Source organism: Geospiza fortis, unplaced genomic scaffold (genome assembly GCF_000277835.1).
Source record: "Geospiza fortis unplaced genomic scaffold, GeoFor_1.0 scaffold88, whole genome shotgun sequence".
In the NCBI taxonomy this organism is placed as follows: Eukaryota; Metazoa; Chordata; class Aves; order Passeriformes; family Thraupidae; genus Geospiza; species Geospiza fortis.
Window position 1 is genome coordinate 1,108,409 of NW_005054434.1, and position 22,747 is coordinate 1,131,155.

Below are 22,747 nucleotides of genomic sequence, written 5' to 3' on the forward strand. Positions count from 1 at the left end.
TTGGTATATCAGAGAAAGTTTTGCTTGCTACTCTTTCATTGAGTAGTGATTGTGTGATGAAATCTGCCTCCTCTCTTAATTTTGTAATAAATAACATTTTGAGATGTGAAAATGAAAGAAGAAATAAGCACTCAAGTTCCTTCTCTAGCTACTGATGTGTTATGAGCAATTTTGATGGGCTAGTCCCTCCTTGAACAAGTGTTCTGAGCTGCACTGCAGGCATCTCTGAGTTCAGTCATCAAGACCTGAAAATATTTTAGTTTGTTTAGCTTGGAATTAATGTGGTGGACTCCATTCCCTGGGAAATTAGATTAAATTATGTGTGAAGCTGAGGCTCCCATCAAATTAGAAAATTACTAGGTGTCCTTAGGATGCTTTGCTCTGCAGAGCCCTGAATTGGATGAGAGAAACAGGACACCAGAAGTGAGGTTCTGGAGGCTCAGGTGGTTGTAGAAGCTTTTTAATGATGGCTAAAACTTGCTCTGTATGTATTTTTAAAAATAATCTATCAAAGAATAATCAACTGTCTTAAATACTTGCTGCTGCAAGATGCTGGCAATCTGACATCACTGCTTGAATTCTGGTAAGGAAAAGGTCTGGGGGGTTGAGGGTTGTGTTTGTTAGTTTGGTGTTCTTGTGTGTGGTTCTCTGCCTTCTTTATGTTAAGACCACAACTGAGAAAAAAGCATATTCACAGATTCTGGAATCACCCCATCTAAATATAATATATATTGTTTCTATGCTACTGTAATAAAATAGTTTCTGAATGTGTTCCTCACCCTTCTACTGCTGTCCTTTGAGAGATGTTTGATAGCATTTATTCTGGGCATGTTTAAATTTTCTTTAAATATTTTGAGTGTCAGTCGACTCATAATATTGGAAGATGGAATTAAGCGCTGTGATTATTTTAGAAGTGGGTGAAAGAGGCTAATATTTTAAATTGTGAGGATACCAGCATGCTAAAAATTCTTCTGAGAATTGGTACTCAAGGCAAAATTGGCTGGTTTTGATACTAGCGTAAAAGATTAGTCTGCAGTCTCATTTCATAGTCTACTTTGATTTGAAGACAGCTGTATTATGTAAAGATGTGTTTAGGAAACTGTCTGTCTTTTATTTTTTTCCAATGCTCTCAGGCTTTGATTTTTATTTTTTTTAATATGACTCATTGCTGTTGTTCATGTTGGTAGAAGCAGTAAACAGTTTAAACCAAGACTGTTTTTTATTTCTAACAAAACAGATCTCAGGCCTGTGGTAGCAACTGTTTAAATAATGGTCATTAATGCATAATATATTACAGTGTTGTTTGAGCTCTATCTTGATCACAGGTTATTAAAATAAATAAAAAACTCAAAATCCTTTATCACTATTCCCAGACATTCTCATTACATATTTAGCATTTTCAGGTGTTAAAAAATGGAAAAATCTTCCTTTTCTTTCTTTACAGCATCCTTAAGGACTTCAATGCCTGCAAATGTCAGAGCATTAAGTGTAAAGGAGAACCCCAGCCATCACCCTACAGCAGGGAGCTGTGTGTATCCAGCTGGGAGGTTACATATGCTCCTTACCCTGAGAATATTTGTTGGTAAGATTCTTCTCTTACATCCATTTGTTAGTGATAATGTAGAATAAGAATGGGCACAGGACAAACAGGGATGAGCGTGGGTTTTTTTAACCCTAAAATAAAACTTTATGTAGGAATGTGGCTGATCTGCCTCTTTATTTTCATTACTCATGTTCTTCATTGACCTTGGGGTCTGTGGGCATTACAGGGGTAATGGACTAGAGTTTCTCCACCCCAAAATTTAAAAATAATCCAATCCTGTTTATATCTGCCCCTCAGTATTTCCTTTTTTTGGGGGCTAGTGCATATCTACTGTTAAGATCTGAGGGAAGCAACTTGGTTTTAGTGCTGAGTATCCTCAAAATATGTATATATTTTTCTGAGTTGCCATGTGATGAGCATTACTTGGTCCACTCTGTAAGCTCTGGTGTGTCTTCTTCCTGTTCTTTTCCTTTTCTTCCCTTCACCTTGAAGAAGAGGGACCCAGGGATATGCCAAGTTCACAAGAAGACTCATCATAATCAGGGATGTGACTGAACATCTGTATCCCTGTTTTGTTTGTTCTGAATATTTGGCTTTGCCTGGTGCTCAAATCATTCCAGTCCTTTTGGCAACCATCTCAAATAACATTTAAGAACTGAACTTGTTTAAAATCTACAGTTGCTGTTTTAATATGGCAGGAAGAGATGCAGCGTTTGCAAATTTGAAATTTTGTTTCAAATCACAGTTTTTTTGGTAGATTCTGCCTCTGATATGTATTATTTGAAATTTTGTTTCAAATCACAATTTTTTGGTAGATTCTGCCTCTGATAGGCATTCTTGAAGAAATTCTGTGTCCTCTGTCTCTATCTCTTCTTGTTCCATTTCTTTTTAGTACTTCTGTATTATTGAACAATGGAAGTGTTTCATCCCAAACCTTAACTAGATGAGATATTGTGTTTTTGTAATGAAAGATTAGATATGTTCTTCTGCAAGCACAATTTATGGTATCATTCAAGAGAATTTGCACAGTTCTTTTTATTTCTAATAGCAACTGGAACTTGTGTGGTGCTTTGTTATATAACTTTGAAAGCTCAGTTTAGAAAAAGCAGTGCCACCTGTTATTTGACAGATAGTGTATGTATCTTTTTTTAACAGCAAATGCTTGCTGCTTGTTTTAATGGCCTTTTTATTTTTATTTCTTTCTCCAGGAAAAATCTTTCAGTGCGTGGATTTAAATGGTGGTTTAGATGGGCTTGCATTAATTTGCTACTTTTTATTGTGCTGTTTTTTCTTACTACTCCTTCCATAATCATCTCAACCATGGACAAGTTCAATGTCACTAAACCTATTCACTACCTTAATGTGAGTATTGCCATATGTTTGGATATAGCTGTGGATCAGACCAAGATTTTGGTAAATTGATAGGGTTTCATTGTTTTACCTTCAGTTGAAATTCCTACCTTACAGCTTCAGTTGAAATTCTCAGGACTGTTTTACGTAGCTGCTGATGAAAGTCCAGAGTCCATAAGTCCAGAGTCAAGTCTTTAGCCCTCTTTTGTTCCTGGATAATAGTCTGAAGTTATTTTTATCTGAGGTTTTATATTATTATAACATGTTTATGTATTTGTGGTAAAAATTTGCAGTCCAAACTTAAATAATTTTAAATGTTGTAATCAAAAAATCTTTGCAAAAAATGGAATTTCAAATCCAACTTGTGTTTTGATTTTTGTGATAAGGGGGAAATTCAGATTTTTAACTCTGAGGTAAATTTTTTTTTTGCTCATAGGATTCAAAGCAAGATGACATATATATCTGATCCTAGTTTGACTGCAGCTAAAGCAACTTGCAAGCTGTTCTTTTTAAATATTTCCCCAAGCAAGTGTAAACTACATAAAAACTACTTGTGAGACTGCACTCTCATGGAATTTAATTCCAAATCTCACTTGGGTTTTTTGTCTTGCATGCCAGTGCTAAGCACTCGCTACTCAATTTAAGATTATCTGAATATAATTTTTTCACTTCATCCTGTTATAATTTACAAAAAGCAAAATATTAGCATCTCGGTTCTACCATGACTGCATTAAAGTGTTTTTAATACTAAATCTTATTTCCTCCCCCACTAGAATCCTGTCATCAGTCAGTTTTTCCCAACTCTCTTGCTCTGGTCCTTCTCAGCTTTGTTACCAACAATTGTCTATTACTCAACTTTGCTGGAGTCTCACTGGACAAAGTAAGCAACTTTTTCCTCTGTTTTTACCTTATCAGCTCAACTACTGAGATAAATGAAGTGCTGATCTTTCACAGAGCTCTCAAACCTGCAGACCTCTCCTAGCAAGACCTTTCCTGTTCTTGTCTCTTTCTAGTGTTATAACCACACTTCAGGGTTTGAGTAATTTGTAACCCACACAGCAAATCTAATATGACCACATGATTTGTTTATGCTTTCTCCTGCTCCCCAGCTCTCTCCTCTTTGTGTTTAATCAGAAAAAAAAATTGTATGAGTAGGCTCAGGAGGTGTAGCTTCAACAGGAGCATGGGAAGTGCCCCTAATCCCATAATTAACTTGCTCTCTGGGAAGATTGGCCATGTGGTTTGGATCCCCTCCAGGCTGACAACTTATAAAAAGGACATGCATCTTTTTGTTTGGCATGACAAAATGGTCTGGATGTAAGTCCTGGTTCACAGCTCAGATCTGTTGGACATCAGTGGTGATCTGAGAAGATTTATAGGGCCAAAGGCCCAGCAGATGTGTTGATGCAAGGTTTTCACACTGAGCTGGGGCACCCCAGAGATGTCAAGCCCACTAATGACCTGCTGACCTGGAGAACTCAGCACAGTTTGGTTTGGAGTACCAGATTTGATGCCCTGTTTACCTACACACAGATAAAAGCATGGCACTTCAATCTCAACTCCACTCAGTCTTTATCCCTAAAGCTTGTCATCATTGTTTGTTTTTATAGTCTAAGGTAAATTTGATGGTTTTGCTTTTAAATTTTTACACAATGCTTTTCTAAGACACCATTTCTAGAGTCTATTATTTATTTGTCACAGTTGTATGCTTTTCATCATCTTTGTTTTGGTAGCTGTGCTGCACACATGAACTTTGAGCCCTTCTCCATCAGTTAAAATAATTTTCTGAAGTCACTAGAGATCACGGGTCTGATTTCAGTTACACTGATGGGTCTCACAGTGCCCAAGTGTTCCTATAATAAAACCCCTGTGGTTTTAAAGCCCTATCAGATACCACCTCTAGGAGTCTGAAGTATTCACAGTGCTGCACTTTTCTGGCAACAGGCTGTCACTGGATCCATGTTCCTGCTGCTGTAGTGGGGGTATAGCATTTGTAGTGTCATGTTGTTCCCCAAGACTTGACACTTGACAGGGAGGTTGTCTAGGTGTCTGGTTTCTTGGCAGTGGTGCCTTTTTCTGAACTGCTTAAACCCTGCTGGCATGGCACTTGAAGAGCTGTTGCAAGATTGAGTGTCTTTGGGTGAGAGATGAGCTGTGCTTGTTGGACATTGTAGTCATTGTTTGTTTTTATACAAAAAAATCTTGCTGGATTAACATTCAGCAATGTTTTTGTTGCCCAAGAAGGTACTGAAATTCTGCTTTGTCCACATTGGTGAATATCTCAAAGATGTTTGGGTTTATCTGGTAGCAATGTGATATGGTAGGGGAAGCTGGGAGTCTGACAAGTCCTGGCATTGTCCAGGAAAGATCCTTCATAGGTGGCAGCTTTTTGTATGAGTTTCTCACTCAGTGCCTTTTTATGTTGATAGATCTGCAGAGAACAGAATAATGATGCATAAAGTCTACATTTTTTTGATCTTCATGGTATTGATTCTGCCTTCCCTTGGTCTGACCAGGTAAAGAATCATAGTTTAATGAGATAATGGCTGAGTACTTTTATAATGAGACATCTTACTTGTGTTTTCTAGTTGTGAGGCTTAATATGTATTAAAGTTTAACTTTAGTGTGTTATTAAAGTTTTATTATTAATTTTTAGCAATTAATAATATTAATTTATTAACACAAATTAATATTATTTATAGTAATAGATATAAATATTTTTATTGTTTAATTTTGTTAAATTTTTGTTCTGTTTCATTTTTGTTCTGCTTAATTTTGTACCTTTTTTCTTATTTCTAGCTATCATTAACTGTGATAAAGCTGAAGTAGTGTTTAGATTACTTGATTAAATTCTTTCTATGCACTATCTTGACTTAAGCTGCCTAAAAAGAGAAGCATTTTTTAAAAGAACTAAGGTGTGGGAGACTGAATTACATTCACCATCTTTCTTTCAGTCTGGATTTTTTTTTCCGCTGGCTGTTTGACAGAGAATCATCTGATTCTGCAGTAAGGCTGGAGTAAGTATCAGCTAAATAATATTCTCTCTTTGCTACTCCTTTGTAAAGAAATACTTAGGACTTAAGTTTTTTTGTTTTTTGGTTGGTTTTTTTTTGTTTTGTTTTGGTTTTTTTTTTTTTGCTGTTTACTGTCTTTGGTTAGTATTTATTAAAATTTGCTCAGGATTGCTACTTTGGGATGACATTGAGCTTCTGAATAAGGGGAGGAGACAATAAGGTTGGACATTAGAAAGAATTTCTTCACAGAAAGGATGATAAGATATTGGAATTGGATGAGGATTGTTGTATATCATTGACAGGGGATCTTCTCAAGGATTACAGTGAGACCAAAGAGCTGCAACAGTTCTCTTTCTGAAAAATATGTTTTTACACACATCACATTGCAAATTTGCAGATATTGGTTATTTTAAGTTCCTGTGCCTGGAGGGAAAGAATAGAATGCAATTATTAGGGCATAGATTTCCAAATGCAATTTCAAAATTGGTAACAGGAAGACAATTAGGAGTTACTAAATTGGGAGAGATGATTATTCTATTGCAGTCTTATCTCATCTTGTGTCAGGTTGCTGTTGCAGACATCAGATGATGCTCTTGTCTGCTCTCAGCCTCCCATCAGGCTGCTGCATCTTTTTGTGAGCAGTTTATTCCTCATCTGAACTGCACCTCAGCCAGGCTCTTACATCCTCCCCTGGCTGCATTTGTAGCTATGCAGTGTTCTTTTACAACAAGGTTATCAGAAGCTCTGCTGCCCACTTCCTAACCTACATAGCGCTTATTCTTACCAGAAGAGATTTCCAAAGGCAATAGGGATACATTGTACACCTCCAGTGTTTGCTTGCCTTCCTCCCAGCCAGTGTCTGGTGTCTTTCCTGCCAGATGTGTTTTCCTGCCTGACCAGGGAGCCTTTTTTGTGAACTATGTGATTGCCTCAGCCTTCGTGGGCAATGGGATGGAGCTGCTGCGCCTGCCGGGGCTCATCCTCTACACCATACGCATGATCATGGCCAAGTCCACAGCAGAGAGGAAAAACATCAAACAGGTACTGGAGCCCCTCCTGAGCAGGAGGCATTTCAATGGCTGATCCTTGTCAGAAACTGGCAGCACACCCATCCTTCATACCATTAGCTATCATCTCCTGACTTCTTGTTTTTGTTTTTTTTTAGCCTTTGTTTCACTTGTCCACGGCAGGTTCCTATTCCCTTCATTCACAGCACAGATAGCAGGGAGGGATTTATTCCAGTCAGAGATGGTCAAAAATCAAAACCCAAGCTTTGAGTTTCAGGTATCAATCTCTTCATAGCTCTAAGTCAGAGTTTTATGATTTGTATTTTATAGAATAGTTCTGATTTTATCTTATAGTCTGAACTTCAGGGTTGGTTTTTTGTTTTTTGGGTTTTTTTTTTGTTTAAAACTGCCTAGAGTTAGTTTCTTCTGTCAGCCATCAGGTGTGTACAACTTGCTTTAAGCTGAACATACACCTAACAAAATATATCTTTTTGCCTATATTCCATTTTAAGAGGTGGACTTTCACTTCCAGGTGAAGTGTCATCCTTTGGCTTGAAATCCCAGGTGTTACAATGGGATCTTAAGCCTGTATGTAGCTACCACAGTGAGGTGAAGGTTCTGAGTCTGGCACAATTATTTTCTGCCTTGTGATTTTAAGGAGCTGCTTCTTGTAGATGCAAATTCTCTGAGAAATTACTTTAAGGCTAAGAAAGAAACAGCATCTTTTCTGTATTTCCAGGTAATAATAACACAAAAGACTTCCTCTAATTATATCATTTCTGCCTCTTAGGGAAATAACTGATCTCTCAGAACGAATAAGATAAGGTGAATTGTTGCTTTAGGGAATCTATTCTTAACTCCTGACACATTGATGGATGACTTGAGAGTTTTGGATGTTTTGTTTTTGTTCCTAGCAACAGGCATTTGAATATGAATTTGGAGCAATGTATGCCTGGATGCTGTGTGTGTTCACTGTCATCATGGCCTACAGCATCACATGTCCCATCATTGTCCCTTTTGGTAAGTTTTCCAGTGAGCACTGTGGGAGTGAGATGGGGCATGTGGGAAGTTTGGAAGGCTCAGCTCTGCATTCTTATTCCCATTCAAATGCTGATAATCCTTAGGACTTGGACCCAAGTTTCCTTCCTTTCTTGTGGAAGAACAGTGAAAAAGATGATGAATTACTTAGCTCTTGTACTGCCTTTAGAAGTTGAAAATACCTTTAATATCTATTAGATGTTTATTTTACTTCTCAAATTTGAGTGTATTGGCTTTGGTAGTTAGGGGTTTAGATCAGACATAAGTAGTACTAAATAATTTTATATAGTTGGTATTTTCATTTTCTAATCTGAAACTTTACAGAGCTAGATACAAGGTAATTATCTAAATTAGATATTGTTCAGAACTGGTTTAATCAACAACCTTATTATTGGGAGAATGTGGCCAATTTTTCTGTAACAATGTAATTGATATTTACTTACATTCCTTTTTGTATGCAGTTGTAAATGTTTGAATGTGCCACTGCATCCCAGAGCTGTTGCAATTCATAGCTGCCACAGCAGTTGCTGGCTGTTTGTTTGGATAAGGAATAGCTGACTTGAAATCCAGTCATCAATCTGGTGAAGGCTGAGAGGGAGATGTTGAGCCACTGTCATGCCTTCCTTACCAGCAACAGTGCAAGGGGAGCTGGGAAGTCTGCCCTACTGGCTTGGCCTCATGTGCCAGCACCTGGTAGGAGCTCTGGGCTCTCCCTGGGAGCACAAGAGGCACCACAGAGACAGAGAAGTGTGTGGAGAGGGGAGGGATGGAGATGCAACAAGCTCAGCTCCTAAGCTTTAGGAGCAGGTGATGTCTTGCAGCTGTACCCTCCTCGTGTCTGGGCTGCACCCACTCACTTGGTTAGTGCAGATCCCTTCAGAGTTGCTGCTTTTTATCAAACCTCCAACAACCTCTGCTTGGCTCTGCTGTTTCTCCTGCCAGGTTTGATCTACATCCTCCTGAAGCACATGGTGGACCGTCACAACCTCTACTATGCCTATCTCCCTGCCAAGCTGGAGAAGAAGATGCACTTTGCAGCTGTCAATCAGGCCCTGGCAGCTCCCATCCTCTGCCTTTTCTGGCTCTATTTTTACTCATTTGTGAGGCTGGGTAAGTGTAGTGGTGTTTGAGGGTCCCCAGGATGAGGGAAGAGATGAGAATCTTGACTCTGTGTTTCAGAAGGCTTATTTATTATTTTAGGATATATATTATATTAAAAGAAAATTATATACTAAAACTATACTAAAGAAAGAGAAAGGAGACCTCAGAAGGCTAGAAAAGAAAGGAATGAGTAATAAAATCTTGTGACTGCTCACAGCCTCAACACAGCTGGCTGTCATTGGTCATCAAGTAAAAACAATTCACACGGTGGGTAAACAATTCTCCAAATCATATTCTAAAGCAGCAAAACATGGAGAAGCTGAAGCTTCCCAGCTTCTCAGGAGAAAAGATTCTGGCAAAAGGATTTTTCAGAAAATATGTCTGTGACAGGTGAGTATGACCTCTTTCCACCTGGAAGCTTCTCCCAGCTCTCTTGCCAGCATCCCTGAATTAGATGTGAGCTCTCATAAAGCTTTCATAAGCTTTGTGGACTTTTCTATTTCCTTCCCTAATGGGGGAGTCATGGTGGTTTTCTGTGAACTACACAAGATTTGCACAAGAGCCTTTGATGGAGATGGCTGATATATTAAACTGTTAGCATGGGGCTCTGTGTTCCTTCATTTCACAAGAGATCATGTATTCCTTAAATCAGTACACCTGGAATTGGCCAGCTGGGCTGTGAAGTGACAGTAAAAATCATTACATAGAACAAAAATCTACTCAGAATTAGCTCTTTATAGTGAGATGATCAGTGGCTTCACTACCTGCATTTGTGCAGCCTGGGCATAAGTTTAATTTGCCTGGCTGAATTGGCTGCTGCCTTGGTTGTACAGCCATGTCCTAGGAAAAAATGCTAAAATGTTGGCTAATGCTAGTCCTTGTGTGTTCTACGTCACCCATCAAATTTTACATGGAAGACTGCAGTGAGATGGCGATTGTCTTCCCCAGATGGGAGTTTAAAACCTCATGTTTTGTAGTAATTTATCTTTAAAATATGAACATTCTGTGTTTTGCAAGTACTTGACAATGATTTTATTGGCTGTGCTGTGCCAACAGCTTTGATGTCAGAAAAAGGTGGGTAACAGCTTATGGGTTTTTATCCATGATACAGGAGAAAGCATTTGGCATGGAATGGGGATGTCAGTGATGCTGGAAGGGTTGGGTTCCCCTTCTTTAGAAGGAAGCTCCTGATAGCTGACTGCATTGTGCCCTCATGACAGATGATTACATCTGCATTGTGTTTTTTAGCATTTCTGACCAGCAGTCAGAAAGGTGTTTTTGGCACGCTGCCATCCAGCTTTAGGGAGATGTAAAGCTACAGGGAAAGCTCCCTGTGGATGCAAGAGGCACTTGGAACTATTGCTTCAGGCTGTCCTTGGATTTGAATAGATGTTCCTGCATTACTTGTATGTTTGAGAGCTTGTTTTTTCCCTTGTTTTGAGGGCTGCTTTTGCAACCAGAAAGACCAATAAATCTGGTCCTCTAAATTACCAGGAGAATTTCTAGAGCATGCTTTAGAAAAATCAACTCCAAGCAGTCAGCATCTGATGCACCTCTTTAATTGTTAGGAAGAAAATCCTGATGAAGTAAAAATTAAATCTTTATAATAATGTTTTCTAGTTCTGCATGGTAAAACCATCATTTGTCAGAGACCTTAATAATGGAAAACACAGGCTGGATTACCATGTTTGGCTTGGTCAGTGTAGAGGATCCTGTTTCCAGGATGTTGTTCAGTGGTTTGTCAGTGCACAATGCAGTCTGAGAGGTAGGAATTTGATACTTTGATTTCATTGCCATTAATTTCATTGCGGCTTCTTGTGCCAAAAAAGAAGGAAGGAAGGATGAGAGAGCTCTGCTTCCTTATCTGCAAAATAGATCAGTTTATGGTGTAAAGCTTGTTTGCTTGGTCATTGACTTGTGTGGTTGGCTTGATATGGGTGTTTCAGTCTGGTTGCAGAGTCCAGTGACAATACTCTGGTTTCTCATTCCTCATATATTTATGCAAGGCTGAAAAAACCTCTCCCCCAGTTCTCAGTCGGGATCAAAAAACACCTGACTGCACACAGAAGGTGAGAGGCTGTGCTCAGTTTTTCCTTCTCAGTGCCTGTATTCTTTCTCAGCTTTTATTCCATCCATCCATCCATCCATCCATCCATCCATCCATCCATCCATCCATCCATCCATCCATCCATCCATCCATCCATCCACCCACCCACCCATCCATCCACCCATCCTACACCACTGTGCCTCTCACCTCAGAGGAGGTGAGGTCCTCTCTGCAGTTCAAGCCCCATCTCTTGGCACAGTCACTTGAATCCCATGTTCTCCAGAGCTGTTGGCCGGCAGTTCTGAGGACACAGTGCAAGGAAAACTGACGTGGGAGACTTTTCCTTCCCTAATCTCTGCTGTTTGCCTTGTGGTTTGCACCATGCGTTGACTTTGGTGCAGACACACCTCACCACCTGAGAAATACTCATATAACCTGTGCTTATAAAAACAACCTCCTCTGAAGGACATTCCAGAATACCCCTAGGGAGGTTTTTTCACTTCCTTTTTTTGGTTTGAACAATGATGTGTTTGTAGGGCTTTTTGGGTTCTGTTTTTTGCATGTGTGTGGTGGCTTTCCCCTTGTGAACAGACCTGTGCAGGGCTTCTATTATCTGCTAATTACCTGCTAGTTTTACACTTGTCTGTTCTATGCCACTGCATATGCTGGGGTTACCACAAGAATGTCTGAGAGTTGGTGTTGCCTCTTTTGTCTGAAAAAACTTGGAAAGAGTTAAGGCTTGCAGTGATGTTTACTTTTTCCTAATATTCCATTCAAGTCATCTTTACTGTAAAATGAGATTAATTTCTTTAGAATATTTCCCTAGTGGATCTGGAAAATAAGAAGTCACACTAATCTTTAATACTTTTTCCATGCTAGGCAATCATGTCCTTTCTTATATTTTATTGCACTTTCCCTGAATTAAAACTCACCTATCAGTCTAGTTCATATTTGCTGTTCCTTCTCTTGATCTTTTTCCTTGGATTCTTCCCAGTTCTGCCCACATTTTATTGTAGACAAGGCTATCCAGCACTGAATTATTTTGTACAGGTGCCAGAGACTTGTCTTTTTTTAAAATTTTCCTCTCTTCCTGTGTTCTTTGATACTATCCCACCCCTGACTGCTTTCCAGCAGTTGTCTGCTGCAGTGCTATTGTTATCCCTCATATCTACATTTATTTTTCCTTCCAAATTGTACTTATTTCCTGTTTTCTACATACAGTTTATCTTGCTTTTGGGGTTTTTTTTGTTTTTGTGTTGTTGTTGTTGTTTTGATCCTTTAAAGCAAGTGGGGTGGTTTTATCTACCAAGACCATCTTGATTCTCCTCTCCCCCCACCTCCATCCCTTTGAGCTGATGGCAAACCATCCAATTTGGTGCCATCATCATAATTAATCTATGCAATTAATATTCTATTTCACAGATCATTAATTAAAATACTTAAGAAGTGGGTCCAGAATGGATGAATGAGGGAGGAGAAGAATCACTCTGAGTCTTGTCTATCATTTAGGTATTACAGCAGCATTTCTTGGCCCCTAGGAAAAGTGGGAGAATTTAGAGTACAATGACATTCTCTTGTTTGTGGCTGGAAGTGGGCTGCCCATTCCTCCAAGAAAAAAAATCCATGAAGCTTCTGAAAATGAGGAAGATAAATAATTCTTTTGGTTTTGTTGGATTTTTCTGCTATGTGTTTTTTTATTGTATTCTTTGGATATTTTTCTAGGTTTTAAAGCACCTACAACAATGTTTACCTTGCTGGTTGTCAACATCACCATTGTTATTTGCTTGGCTTACACTTGTTTTGGCTGTTTCAAGTACCTGAGCCCACTGAATTATAGGGTAAGTGATGGATACCTGTCCTTTCAGCACCTACCTGTGTGCTTGATGGAGCACCAGCTATTCCTGGTGGGTTGTCCCTTCCTTCCTGCTAAGAGCCTGTAGTACAGATGGGCTGCTTGGCAGAATGAAAAATCTCTGTGTCTGCAGGAACTGAATTTGAGAGAAAAGAGAAGTATGGAAAAAGTATCCTGGGCTGCATCCGCAACAGTGTGGCCAGCAGGTTGAGGGAGGGGATTCTGCCCCTCTTCAGAGCTGCATCCAGCTCTGGGGTTCCAGCACAAGGAAGGACAGGGACCTCTTGGAGCAAATCTAGAGAATACAACCAAGATGATCAGAGGGATTGAGCACCTCTGCTATGAGGCCAGGTTGAGAGAATTGGAGGTGTTCAGCCCAGGCTGACCTAATTGCAACCTTCCAAAAAAAGGCTTCCCTTCCAGGCAGCCTACAAAAAGAGGTGGAGAGATACTTTTTACAAGAGCGTGTAGTGAGAGGAAAAGAGGAAATGGCTTTAAACTGACAGTAAGTTTAGATTAGGTAATAGTAAGAAATTCTTTGCTGTGAGGTTGATGAGGCACTAGCACAGGTTGCTCAGTGATGGTGTGGGTGCCCATCCCTGAAAGTGTTCAAGGCCAGGGTGGATGGAACTTGGAGCAACATGGTCTAGCGGAAGGTGTCCCTGCCCATGGCAGGGGCTTGGGGCTCAATGGTCTCTAAGGTCCCTTCTAAGCCAAACTTTTCTATGATTCTGTGTAGAAGGACTGGTGGAGAGAGTGCCAGAACTGCACTGAGATCTGTCTGTGCAGGTTTTGGGTGCTCATGATCTGTGTGTACTGTTTTCACTCAGCAGTTTGATGTTGTCTCTCTCTCTTTCCCCACCTATTGCTGGTTACAGATTGAAGACACACAAGGTGAAAGAGGAAAAGACACAGATGTACCAACAGTCCCAACATCTTCTGTAAGAAGCTAAGAGTTATTAATATTCCCTTACTTTTCCTAGAAAAACCTAATTTCTCACCCTGCTTACCAAAGAGCTTGTGTAGCACATATTATTCTGCATGAATTGTGGGATTTCCCACGTGCATGTGGGACCAGAGAGTTCTGCAGCTGGGCTCCTTGATGCTCCCAGGTGATGTTCCAGAAGTACCTTTGGTTTTAGGAGCAGCTGAGACACACTGCTTCCAGCAGCTCTGTGTGCTGTGTTCTGTGCCCTGCTCCAGACAGAGCCTCACATCTGGACAGTTGCCAAATGCAGTCAGTTGCCACTGCTGTGATTCTGAATGTTGTGACATGTAGCAGGTCTTGCTTGCCATGTCACTGAGAAGGACGTAGGACTGAGGTAGGAGGAAAGGCCCTGGTGCCAAAGACAAGAGGTGCAGGGGAGTGTTGCACCAGGAAGCCTCCAGCAGGGTGCAAAAGGCCTGAGGTTTTGAGGTGAAGAATGGGAAAAGGATGAAGAGAAGAGTGACAAGGGGAAAATTCTCCTGGGTAGGAGAAGATTTTGGCCCTCTGTTTCCCTGCTTGTTGTTAAACTGTCATTTCCTGACTTGGACCTTTTCTAGCGTATCTGTAAAGCAGCAACACCTTGAGATTGCAGGAGATTTTGTGCCATAAATGTGTGCAGATGTTCAGTGTCTTGCAGGACTGCCTCCAGTTACCCCATCTCAAAGCACTGTGCTTTGGGAGACCACTGAAAACCCTCACTTGTGATTTCAGATGTACGTCCCCCAGGTTCTGCGTCCCCACCCCACCGAAAGGACCGTGCTGGCCCCCACGGAGCAGCAGTCCTACGGCACCATGGACAACACCTCCTCCCAGGCGGAGGGAATCAGAAACTACACCACAGGACCTGCAGGGGTGGAGCAGGCGCCGGGAGCTTCGCTCTGAGCTGTGTTGTGAGCACGAACACAAGGTGGAGCACTTGGCCCAGGTTTAGCAGAACTAATCCCCTGCCTCCTCCTCCTCCTAAGTATTCGGCGTTATTTATGTATTCCTGCCTGCAGAAAAGGTACAGAAATAATTCATTGTGTGGTCTGCAGCTGTGCTGGGAGATTAAAAAGCAGATGCCTTGGGACTGATTGTTTTCCAGGCTGTCTACACACGTTGTGAAACAAATAAGTTGAACGTGGAGATGCTGATCCTCAGGGACTTCACTTCTGCTAGCTCACCACTTGCCTTATGAAGATAACTTATGCTGCATATAGATAACTGGTCACCAAAGCCAGTGCAGCTATTAGAGCTGTCACTTATTTATTCAAATAATTCTTCCCTTTTTAAAAACCCCCCAAATTTATTATTTATAAACCTCTTGGGATGTGTTAAATCCTGAGACAATGCCACTTTTGATGAAAATACTGTTTGTGTGGGTGCTGAGAATGGTGTGTGGGAGTCTCTCCTCTTTTCACCCAAAGTAGTCAGCATAGTTTTGATCATGTTGCCTTTTTTTTTTTCCTTGAAAGAGATGAGGGAATAACTGTGCACTTGGGTACTAAAAGTACCAAAGCAAAAAGACTGGTGTAAAGAAGGGAGTGATTTATCTGATACTGTTTTTATATATTTTTGGAGGGCATTTAGGTTCTTAGTTTCTATTCACTATTTTTAAGGGCCTTCCACAATGAAAGCTCACCTGCCAACAGTAAAGGATGTAAACATTTTATCTCTTTTAGTCTTGGGTTAAAATGACAGATCTCTGGGTTTTCTCTATAGTGCCAATTATACGAGTTGTAAGATATTAAGTTTTTAAATTATGTAGTAGGTGCTAATCTATTCTGAAGAGCAATGTGTCAAAGTGTAACTAATAATCACGGAGCAATAAAACACTGAGTTTAGAAAAATTTCAGGCTGCCTTGATTTATTTATTCTTTTCTCTGTGTGTTGAAACAGTCCTTTTGCTGGCTGCCTCACAGCATGGTCATGAACTCTTCTTAGGAGCACTGCCACAAGCCTTAGGATGACAGAATGTCCCATGAGGAATTTGAATACTTTTGGATTTCTCTAGGGGATGAATCTTGGTGACCCATGGGTAGGAGAAGCTTTTGGCCCTCTGTTTCCTTGCTTGTTGTTAAACTGTTATTTCCTGACTTTGACCTTTTCTAGCATGTCTGTAAAACAGCAACATCTTGAGATTGAAGGAGACTTTGTGCCATAAATGTGTGCAGATGTTCAGTGTCTTGCAGGACTGCCTCCAGCTTCCCAAGAACAGCACTCAGACAAGTGCTGAGCATGAGACCTTCCTGCTGCAAGAAGGATCCTGTGGAGCCCTGAGCCCTCTGATTACAAACCCATCCTGTTAGCTGAAGATGCACCTCCTGGTTCTTAAAAGGCAGGTGAGAAGCTTTGGCTACTGAGGGGGGCATGAATTTGTCAGACTATTTTATACTCTCACTTCAGTGGTGCAGTTTAGTCAGGTGTGTGTGCATTTTGATTTTTAGCAATCATGGCATTATGAGGTGGTGTGTACCTCATGCACACACTGCCATTCCAGGTTGGTGTTCAAATCAAGAAGGAAAAAAACCCAACAGACTCCAATTTTTTACTCATCTGTGAGTGTCTCACACAGATGTGAGGTCACAGGGAGGAGGCAGCTTGTGTTAATTAGATCAGAAGCCTGTGATTGTTCTGACTTGTTTCTAGCTGCACTACCCCATCTCATCCAGGTGTCTGCAGCAGCAGTGGGTGCTTATGTGTGTGCTCATTGAAGAATCAAATAAATCATTCAGCTACCACACTTGACCTGTTTACTGTGCTGGTGCTGTGGGAGTTTTATGCTCTGTGATATAACTCACTTTTTTCAACAGATGACTTTTGATACTCACTGTGAGGTTCTACGTGTCATATTGAGGACAAAAACTCTTTTAATGGTTTGGTTTCCTTTTTGTGCCTGGGAGGTTGCTGAACTTTGCTGGTGGCACTCCTTGTGGCTGGCACAAGTTCAGCACAGGTAGGGCCATCTCTCCTGTGAACTTGAATAAACCCACCTCCAGCCATGCTAAGGTGCTTCAGATATAGAATGTGGAAAACCTCTGAGGTAATGGAAAGTTACATCTTGCTAAAAAGTCGTTGGTGGCATTTGAGGAACCAGTTCATGTGTCAAGGGTTCTATCTTCTTATCACAGTGGTAAAACAGTGCTCCTCCTGAGACAGATCCATACCTGGAGCCCCACTTTATTGTACTCAAAAGAGATGTAAAAGACAAGGGCCCCAAACACTACAAAAACCTGTCCATGTAGAGGAGGTGTTGATCAGAGGTTTGTGCCTAGCTGAAGGACTACAGAGCCTGAGAAGAAGAGATGGAAAGAAACCAGCCCTACTCTAGGACTTCAGTTTCTTAGCTGTTTAGTTTTTCTGGGTACTCCTTCCCTTCTCTGCTGTCTGTCACTGACAGAACAGGGAAAAAGTGGTGCCTAAGAGATTCCTAGCTTCTTCTACAGGTTTTACAACACAGCATTTTTCATAGTGAAAACTGCAGTAGTATTTGAAAAATATTTGAAAACTGCAGTAGTATTTTCTGATGGGGAAATCACCTGCATATTTCACTTACTGTGTAGCAGCCATTCCTGTTTGCCACTGTGCTCTGTTGCAGTCAAACTCATAGAAATATCTATGGTATTAGGACAGGCACCAGTTGGAGAAAAGGCTGGGATCACCTATTATTAAATTATCACAAGAGCTGTGTACAGCAACACACAAATTATAGGCTGGTTTAGCATCTTTGCTGTGTTGTTCTTGCTTCACTATTATCTTTTGGGTCCCTCTCTGAGAGCTGGAAGTAATTAGGAAACTGCCCTGGCTCTGCTTCATTCCTTCATGCTGGTGGATATCTGCAAGGGAATAAAATTAGATCAGCAGGAGAAACTCCTTTCATTCCTGACTGAGCCTTAAAGAAAAGCTGAGGGATGGAAGCCTTAACAAATGTGGATATTGGCTGCACTGTATTTGAAATTCGTATTTAAAGCCATGGCACATTCTTTACTGTTCTTTTTATAAACCTTTTGGCAGGCAGCCTAAGCAAATGGCCCAGCTGGAGTTGCTGACTGTGGCTCCCAGAAGCTCCCATATTTGTTGGGATCCAGCTCCTGCTGCTCGCCTCGCATTGCTCAGTTGGAGCAGCGCCTCCCCCACGCCGAGGCTGAGTCCTTCCCGACATTCCAGCAGCGCTCCCGGGGGCAGGAATCCCGGGCAAGCTGACACTCTCCCTGCACAGGAGGAATCCTGGACAAACAGACACTCTCCCTGCACAGGAGGGAAGCCCCAGAGCGTGGTCTGTGATGGGATTCTCTGTGACACAGCTGACAGGGCAGCCTGTGACACTTTGAAGGATGGAGCTCATTTGATACTGTACCACAGGGTACACTTCTGCAAAGACTTCAGGGCAGATTAATTTCTTCCAGAGTGAGGAAAATGCTCCATGGTTTGCTGAAGCTCAGAAGCCTTGGCTTGCTTGGATACGCAGAGCTCTGTGCCAGGATTCTGTGTGCCAGGCTCATCTGGCTCACCTCCAGCCCTCTTACAACACATCCTCAACACCCAAATCATTGCAATTTCTCATTTGCATGAGGTGCACACGTTTGTGCTTTGTTTTCCTCTGGGCTTTTCCCATATCCTGAGCCAAAAGCAGATCTTTGTGCTGGCTAAGTTTCCAAATGCTCCAGTGTAGCAGTAGGCCATGTTCTTTCTGTCTTTTTACAGAGGTCCAGTTCCCAGCTCTGCTTGCCCACACATGCTGGCAGCACAACTGAAGCTTTCTTGTGTCTGTTTTACAGATAATCTGCTTATGAGTGTTTTGGAAGCCATCTCTTCAAGAGGAGAAGGCTTCAAGTCTGCTGCTTCTCCATCCCAGAAGCAGCAGACCATAGAGTTTTCACCTGGCTTTTAGCAAAACTGAGGTGAGAGGCAGAAGATTTGAGGAGAAGGGAGCTTTATCCCAAATCTATTGACTACAAAGAAAAGACACCCTTTGTTGTCTCAAAACTGCAACAATGTAAGGAAATGCACACTTTTAATTCCAAATGATGGTCAGGGTCACGTGTCTTATCTGAAAGTGGTCTCACAAATTCCTTCTCTGTCACATCTAGACAAGACTTCTTGAAGGATTCTGCTTGTCACCTGTCTGTAACAGCTGCAAGTGCCTGTTCCAGATATTTCAGAAGTACAGAGGTTGTTTTTTTTTCGTTCTGAGGACAGCTGTCTGAAGGATAAAAACAGAAAGGAAACAACTAAAAGTGGAGAGACTGAAGATTGGGTCATTATAACGGAACATTCTTCCCTATAATTTTTTGGTTCTTGGGTGAAGTCCTGGCATTTGCTCTGTGTCCCACATCCTGTTGGTTAGAATGGAGCATCTCAGCTGCAGCCAATACAACTTCAAGTGGAAATAGGTGGGGCTGTAAATAGCCAAGAAGGAGAGAGGGAAATTTTTGTATCTGCTCCCAGACTCAGTGCTGGTTAATAATTAATGAAAGCACTCTTCTCAAAATTGATGTTTAAAATAGAATTCTAGAAGTCCAATGTATGATATGTCATAAGATGCTCCTAAATAAAACAGGAGCCAGATTTTGTTGCTGTCTCATCATTGATGCTGTGTGGTTGTGAGCCTCCCAAAAGGGTGAAAGTTTGTGAGAGAAGTTAGGGACTAGTTTTGAAAGGTACCTATCTGTTGTGCTTCTTAGATATTCATTGAAATTTAAAAAAAAATGCTGCAGTACAGGAGGAAGACTGAGAGCTGAGGAAATGTAAGAGATATGTATTTTTGTACACAGCTGGCCTTCCTTCTGTATGGAAAATCTTTCATTTGGTGCTGGTTTATGCTTGGATTTTGAGACTGATTGGCTTTTTTATAGCCTGCTCTCCTGAAATGTAAAGCACTAAGTTGCTTCTTTCAAGTGAAGATGTTCCATGTCAAAACTTATTTGGAATTCTGAATAGGTTTTTTTCCCTAAGGCAAATTATCAGTATTTTTCCCCTCCATCTACAGAGACAGAGAAATAAAACCAGCAGCTCTCCCCACAGATGAAACTGGAAAAAACAAGTGATTTAAAGAATTGCTAAGTACCATAATTTGGTTGCAGGCATTGAAATTCTTTATGATAGGATTCTAGATTTAGAGAATGAAGTAGGGTTTTCTTGTTCTTTTATATTTTAAATCTGTAACTTCAAAAATGTTCCTGAAATAGGAAAAATTAATTCCCTTTTGAGATGGGGAATCAGAATCTGCTGGGAAGAAAAGGGCAAAAATTGAAAAATAAATCAATTGAGCACCTTTAAGAGGAATCATTTAAGTTATTTAACTTTAGAAAGAAAAAGAGTGGAGAAATTAGGAGAATGACATCATCTGTGTTCTGCACTGAGTTCTTCTGCTCAGTTTGTGTGAGATATTGCTTAAACCCTCTTTGCCTCTGGTTTCTCTGAAGTATTAAGAATTGCCCTCTGATCAGTGCAAAAAGCCACAAAGCTTTATGAGCCACAAAAGACTTGGAGTGATAAAAAATTTCCACTGAGACAAAAATGCAGGGCTGGATTTTAGCTCCCTGAAGCCTGTACAAGAATTCCTAGAACTCATGGGGTACAAATGTGTTTGTACACAAAACCACCCAACAATGCAGGCTTGGCTGAAAAAGAGCTAAAGAACTCTTCATTCTTTGGGCGCTTGGGAGTTTATCCCTTGGTGTTTCTGCTCACCTCTTCCCTATGCTGCACTCCCTCTGATCAGTTTGTGGTTTGAACTACTGCTGCAAAGGATTATCTTTCATTTAAAAAGTGATGAAACTCATCATTTCCATCTCTTATTGCTCATCATATCCTCCAAACTGCAGACATTCAGTTATTAAACACAGGGAGGGCACCATCATCCTCAGCATCTTTCAACCCACTCAGGAAAGGATTTGGAAGCCTGAGCTTTGGAGCACACCTGGCCAGGGGAAGGAGCTGTCACCACTCAGCACAGACTTGTTTATAAATATCTGCTCTCCAGAAGACAGCTGACAATTGTAATGGGGCTAATTCTTCCAGCAGCACTGGCATAACACCATCAGGGCTGTCTGGCACTGCACAGGGTATTTCTTCCATGAAAGAAAACTAATCCTGAGCAAGACAGTTTTAGTGTGACTTATGTTCCTTGAAGTGCTATTACAGCAAGTAAAACAAGCAGCATCATTTCTCAGTGGTTTAAAATAAGCTACACTGAAATCAATATGGATTTATTCCTTGTCTCTTTCCACAGCACCAGGAGGAGCTTTCCACTGCTGTTGCAGACAAAAATGTATCTTCATTTAGTGCATATTATGTATTGCACTTGCTGTAAAACAGAATTGTGCATTTGATTGACTGCCTTGAACCTCAGTCCTGCCCCTGAGCACTTGCAGCTGACTCAGTGGTGATGACTGGTACCCTTCAATGGATCTAGAGCTAACTCTGATGCTAGGCTTAACACATCCTATTTTCCATCAAATGGTGGTTTCACTTCCTTTTTCTTATGAAAGTGTGATTTCTATTCATATTTTTTCCATTCACAATCTGAGTAATGCCTGACACTTTTGTTTAATGCATATGAAGTCCTGTCTTGTTGTGTAAGCTGTCCAAAGGCTGCATATGGTGACTTGGATTTTTCAGGACATTATGGTTTGCAGTTTAAAAATCAGAAGTCAAATTTGGCTGTAGTGGGAGTTTGTTTATCTGGAGCTGTATGAGAAGATTATGACCTTACTTGTATTTTTCCATACCAGAAGCAGAAACTTTTCAAAGCACTTCAGCTGGGGAGGAAGAGTACAAGTTGTTTATTTTCAGTGGCATCTCCATGGTTCCAAACCCCTTATCAAGACTCTTAATGAGCTATGCCTGGATAATTAAAAAGTAGAGTTAAGGTCAGCTGCTTCTGGTTTCAGCGTGGGATAAATGCATGTTTTGGAGCAATTTAATGTGGCAGGGCTTTTAGGACAGCAGTTTCTTTGAGCAGAGACTTTGGGGCAACTTTGGACCAGAAATTGGAGCTTCATTAAGTGGCCCTGGAGCAAAACAAAATGTTTTGAGCATTAAAAAGTGTCACCATATTCTGTGTTATGCTGAAGGCTGTAGCTACTCTTTCAGAGCCTTATCCCCAAGAAACAGCTCAGCCAGCCCAAGAGCATCACACTTAGCCTTTTTAGAGAAAATTCCCTGCCTGAATGGCAGGTCCTCAGCTGGCTGACATAAACAAGAACAATTGTAACAGAGCAGGGACTCATTTTGTACTGCTTGTTATTATTATTGTGATAGTCTGATATGCAGCTACTTGCTAACAGAAATGTTAAGGCTATTAAATGTTAAAACTGTTAAACCAAACTGTTATTTTTGGTTATCTGTACCAAATAATTGCCTGTAGCTAGTACCAGAGAGTATCAGAAGTGAATCTGGAAGGTGCTTGTCAAATCCAGATTTCAGGTTCCTGGGGGAGTTGTTCTCTACAGGATGAGAGGCAGATGCTACCATTGGCTCACAGACAGTTCTTTAGTGTTAAACCTTGCACTAGAGGTGGTGGGATTGGCTTTGTTTTGCTAAAACCAGAGCTTATTTTGAAAAGGGAAGAGGAACTGAGGGCAGGTTTTACAGCTACTGTATAGCTAATTTCCTACTTTTTCACTTTGTCATAGCATTTCACTGCATTTTTATCTAACTGTAGGTAACCAGGTGATGAGTAACAGCTGCTGATAGCTGTGGGCTTAAGGTTTGAGAAGTGTGACATCAAAATTCAGAGCAAACTCTGCTGTATATCAGGTATTTGATTATCATTTTTAAACTCCTAAAATCTAGACCTTTTAAGTCCAGGTTTGTCTCTCTTT

General features: G+C 40.8%; 1 protein-coding gene across 2 annotated transcripts in view; it reads left to right on the forward strand.

Moving 5' to 3' along the window:
- Nucleotides 1-15,769, forward strand: part of TMEM63A (transmembrane protein 63A) — a 30,099-nt gene extending 14,330 nt beyond the window's left edge. For both annotated transcript variants that reach the window (XM_005427019.3, XM_031061942.1), the window contains exons 13-23: nucleotides 1,445-1,582; nucleotides 2,752-2,905; nucleotides 3,667-3,773; nucleotides 5,323-5,409; nucleotides 5,848-5,910; nucleotides 6,786-6,948; nucleotides 7,829-7,934; nucleotides 8,895-9,062; nucleotides 12,823-12,938; nucleotides 13,831-13,893; nucleotides 14,652-15,769. In XM_005427019.3, the coding sequence (XP_005427076.1) occupies nucleotides 1,445-1,582; nucleotides 2,752-2,905; nucleotides 3,667-3,773; nucleotides 5,323-5,409; nucleotides 5,848-5,910; nucleotides 6,786-6,948; nucleotides 7,829-7,934; nucleotides 8,895-9,062; nucleotides 12,823-12,938; nucleotides 13,831-13,893; nucleotides 14,652-14,822 (1,336 nt within the window). In that variant the 3' untranslated portion in view covers nucleotides 14,823-15,769. The remainder of the gene's footprint in view (nucleotides 1-1,444; nucleotides 1,583-2,751; nucleotides 2,906-3,666; nucleotides 3,774-5,322; nucleotides 5,410-5,847; nucleotides 5,911-6,785; nucleotides 6,949-7,828; nucleotides 7,935-8,894; nucleotides 9,063-12,822; nucleotides 12,939-13,830; nucleotides 13,894-14,651) is intronic.
- Nucleotides 15,770-22,747: the final 6,978 nt, after the last annotated feature.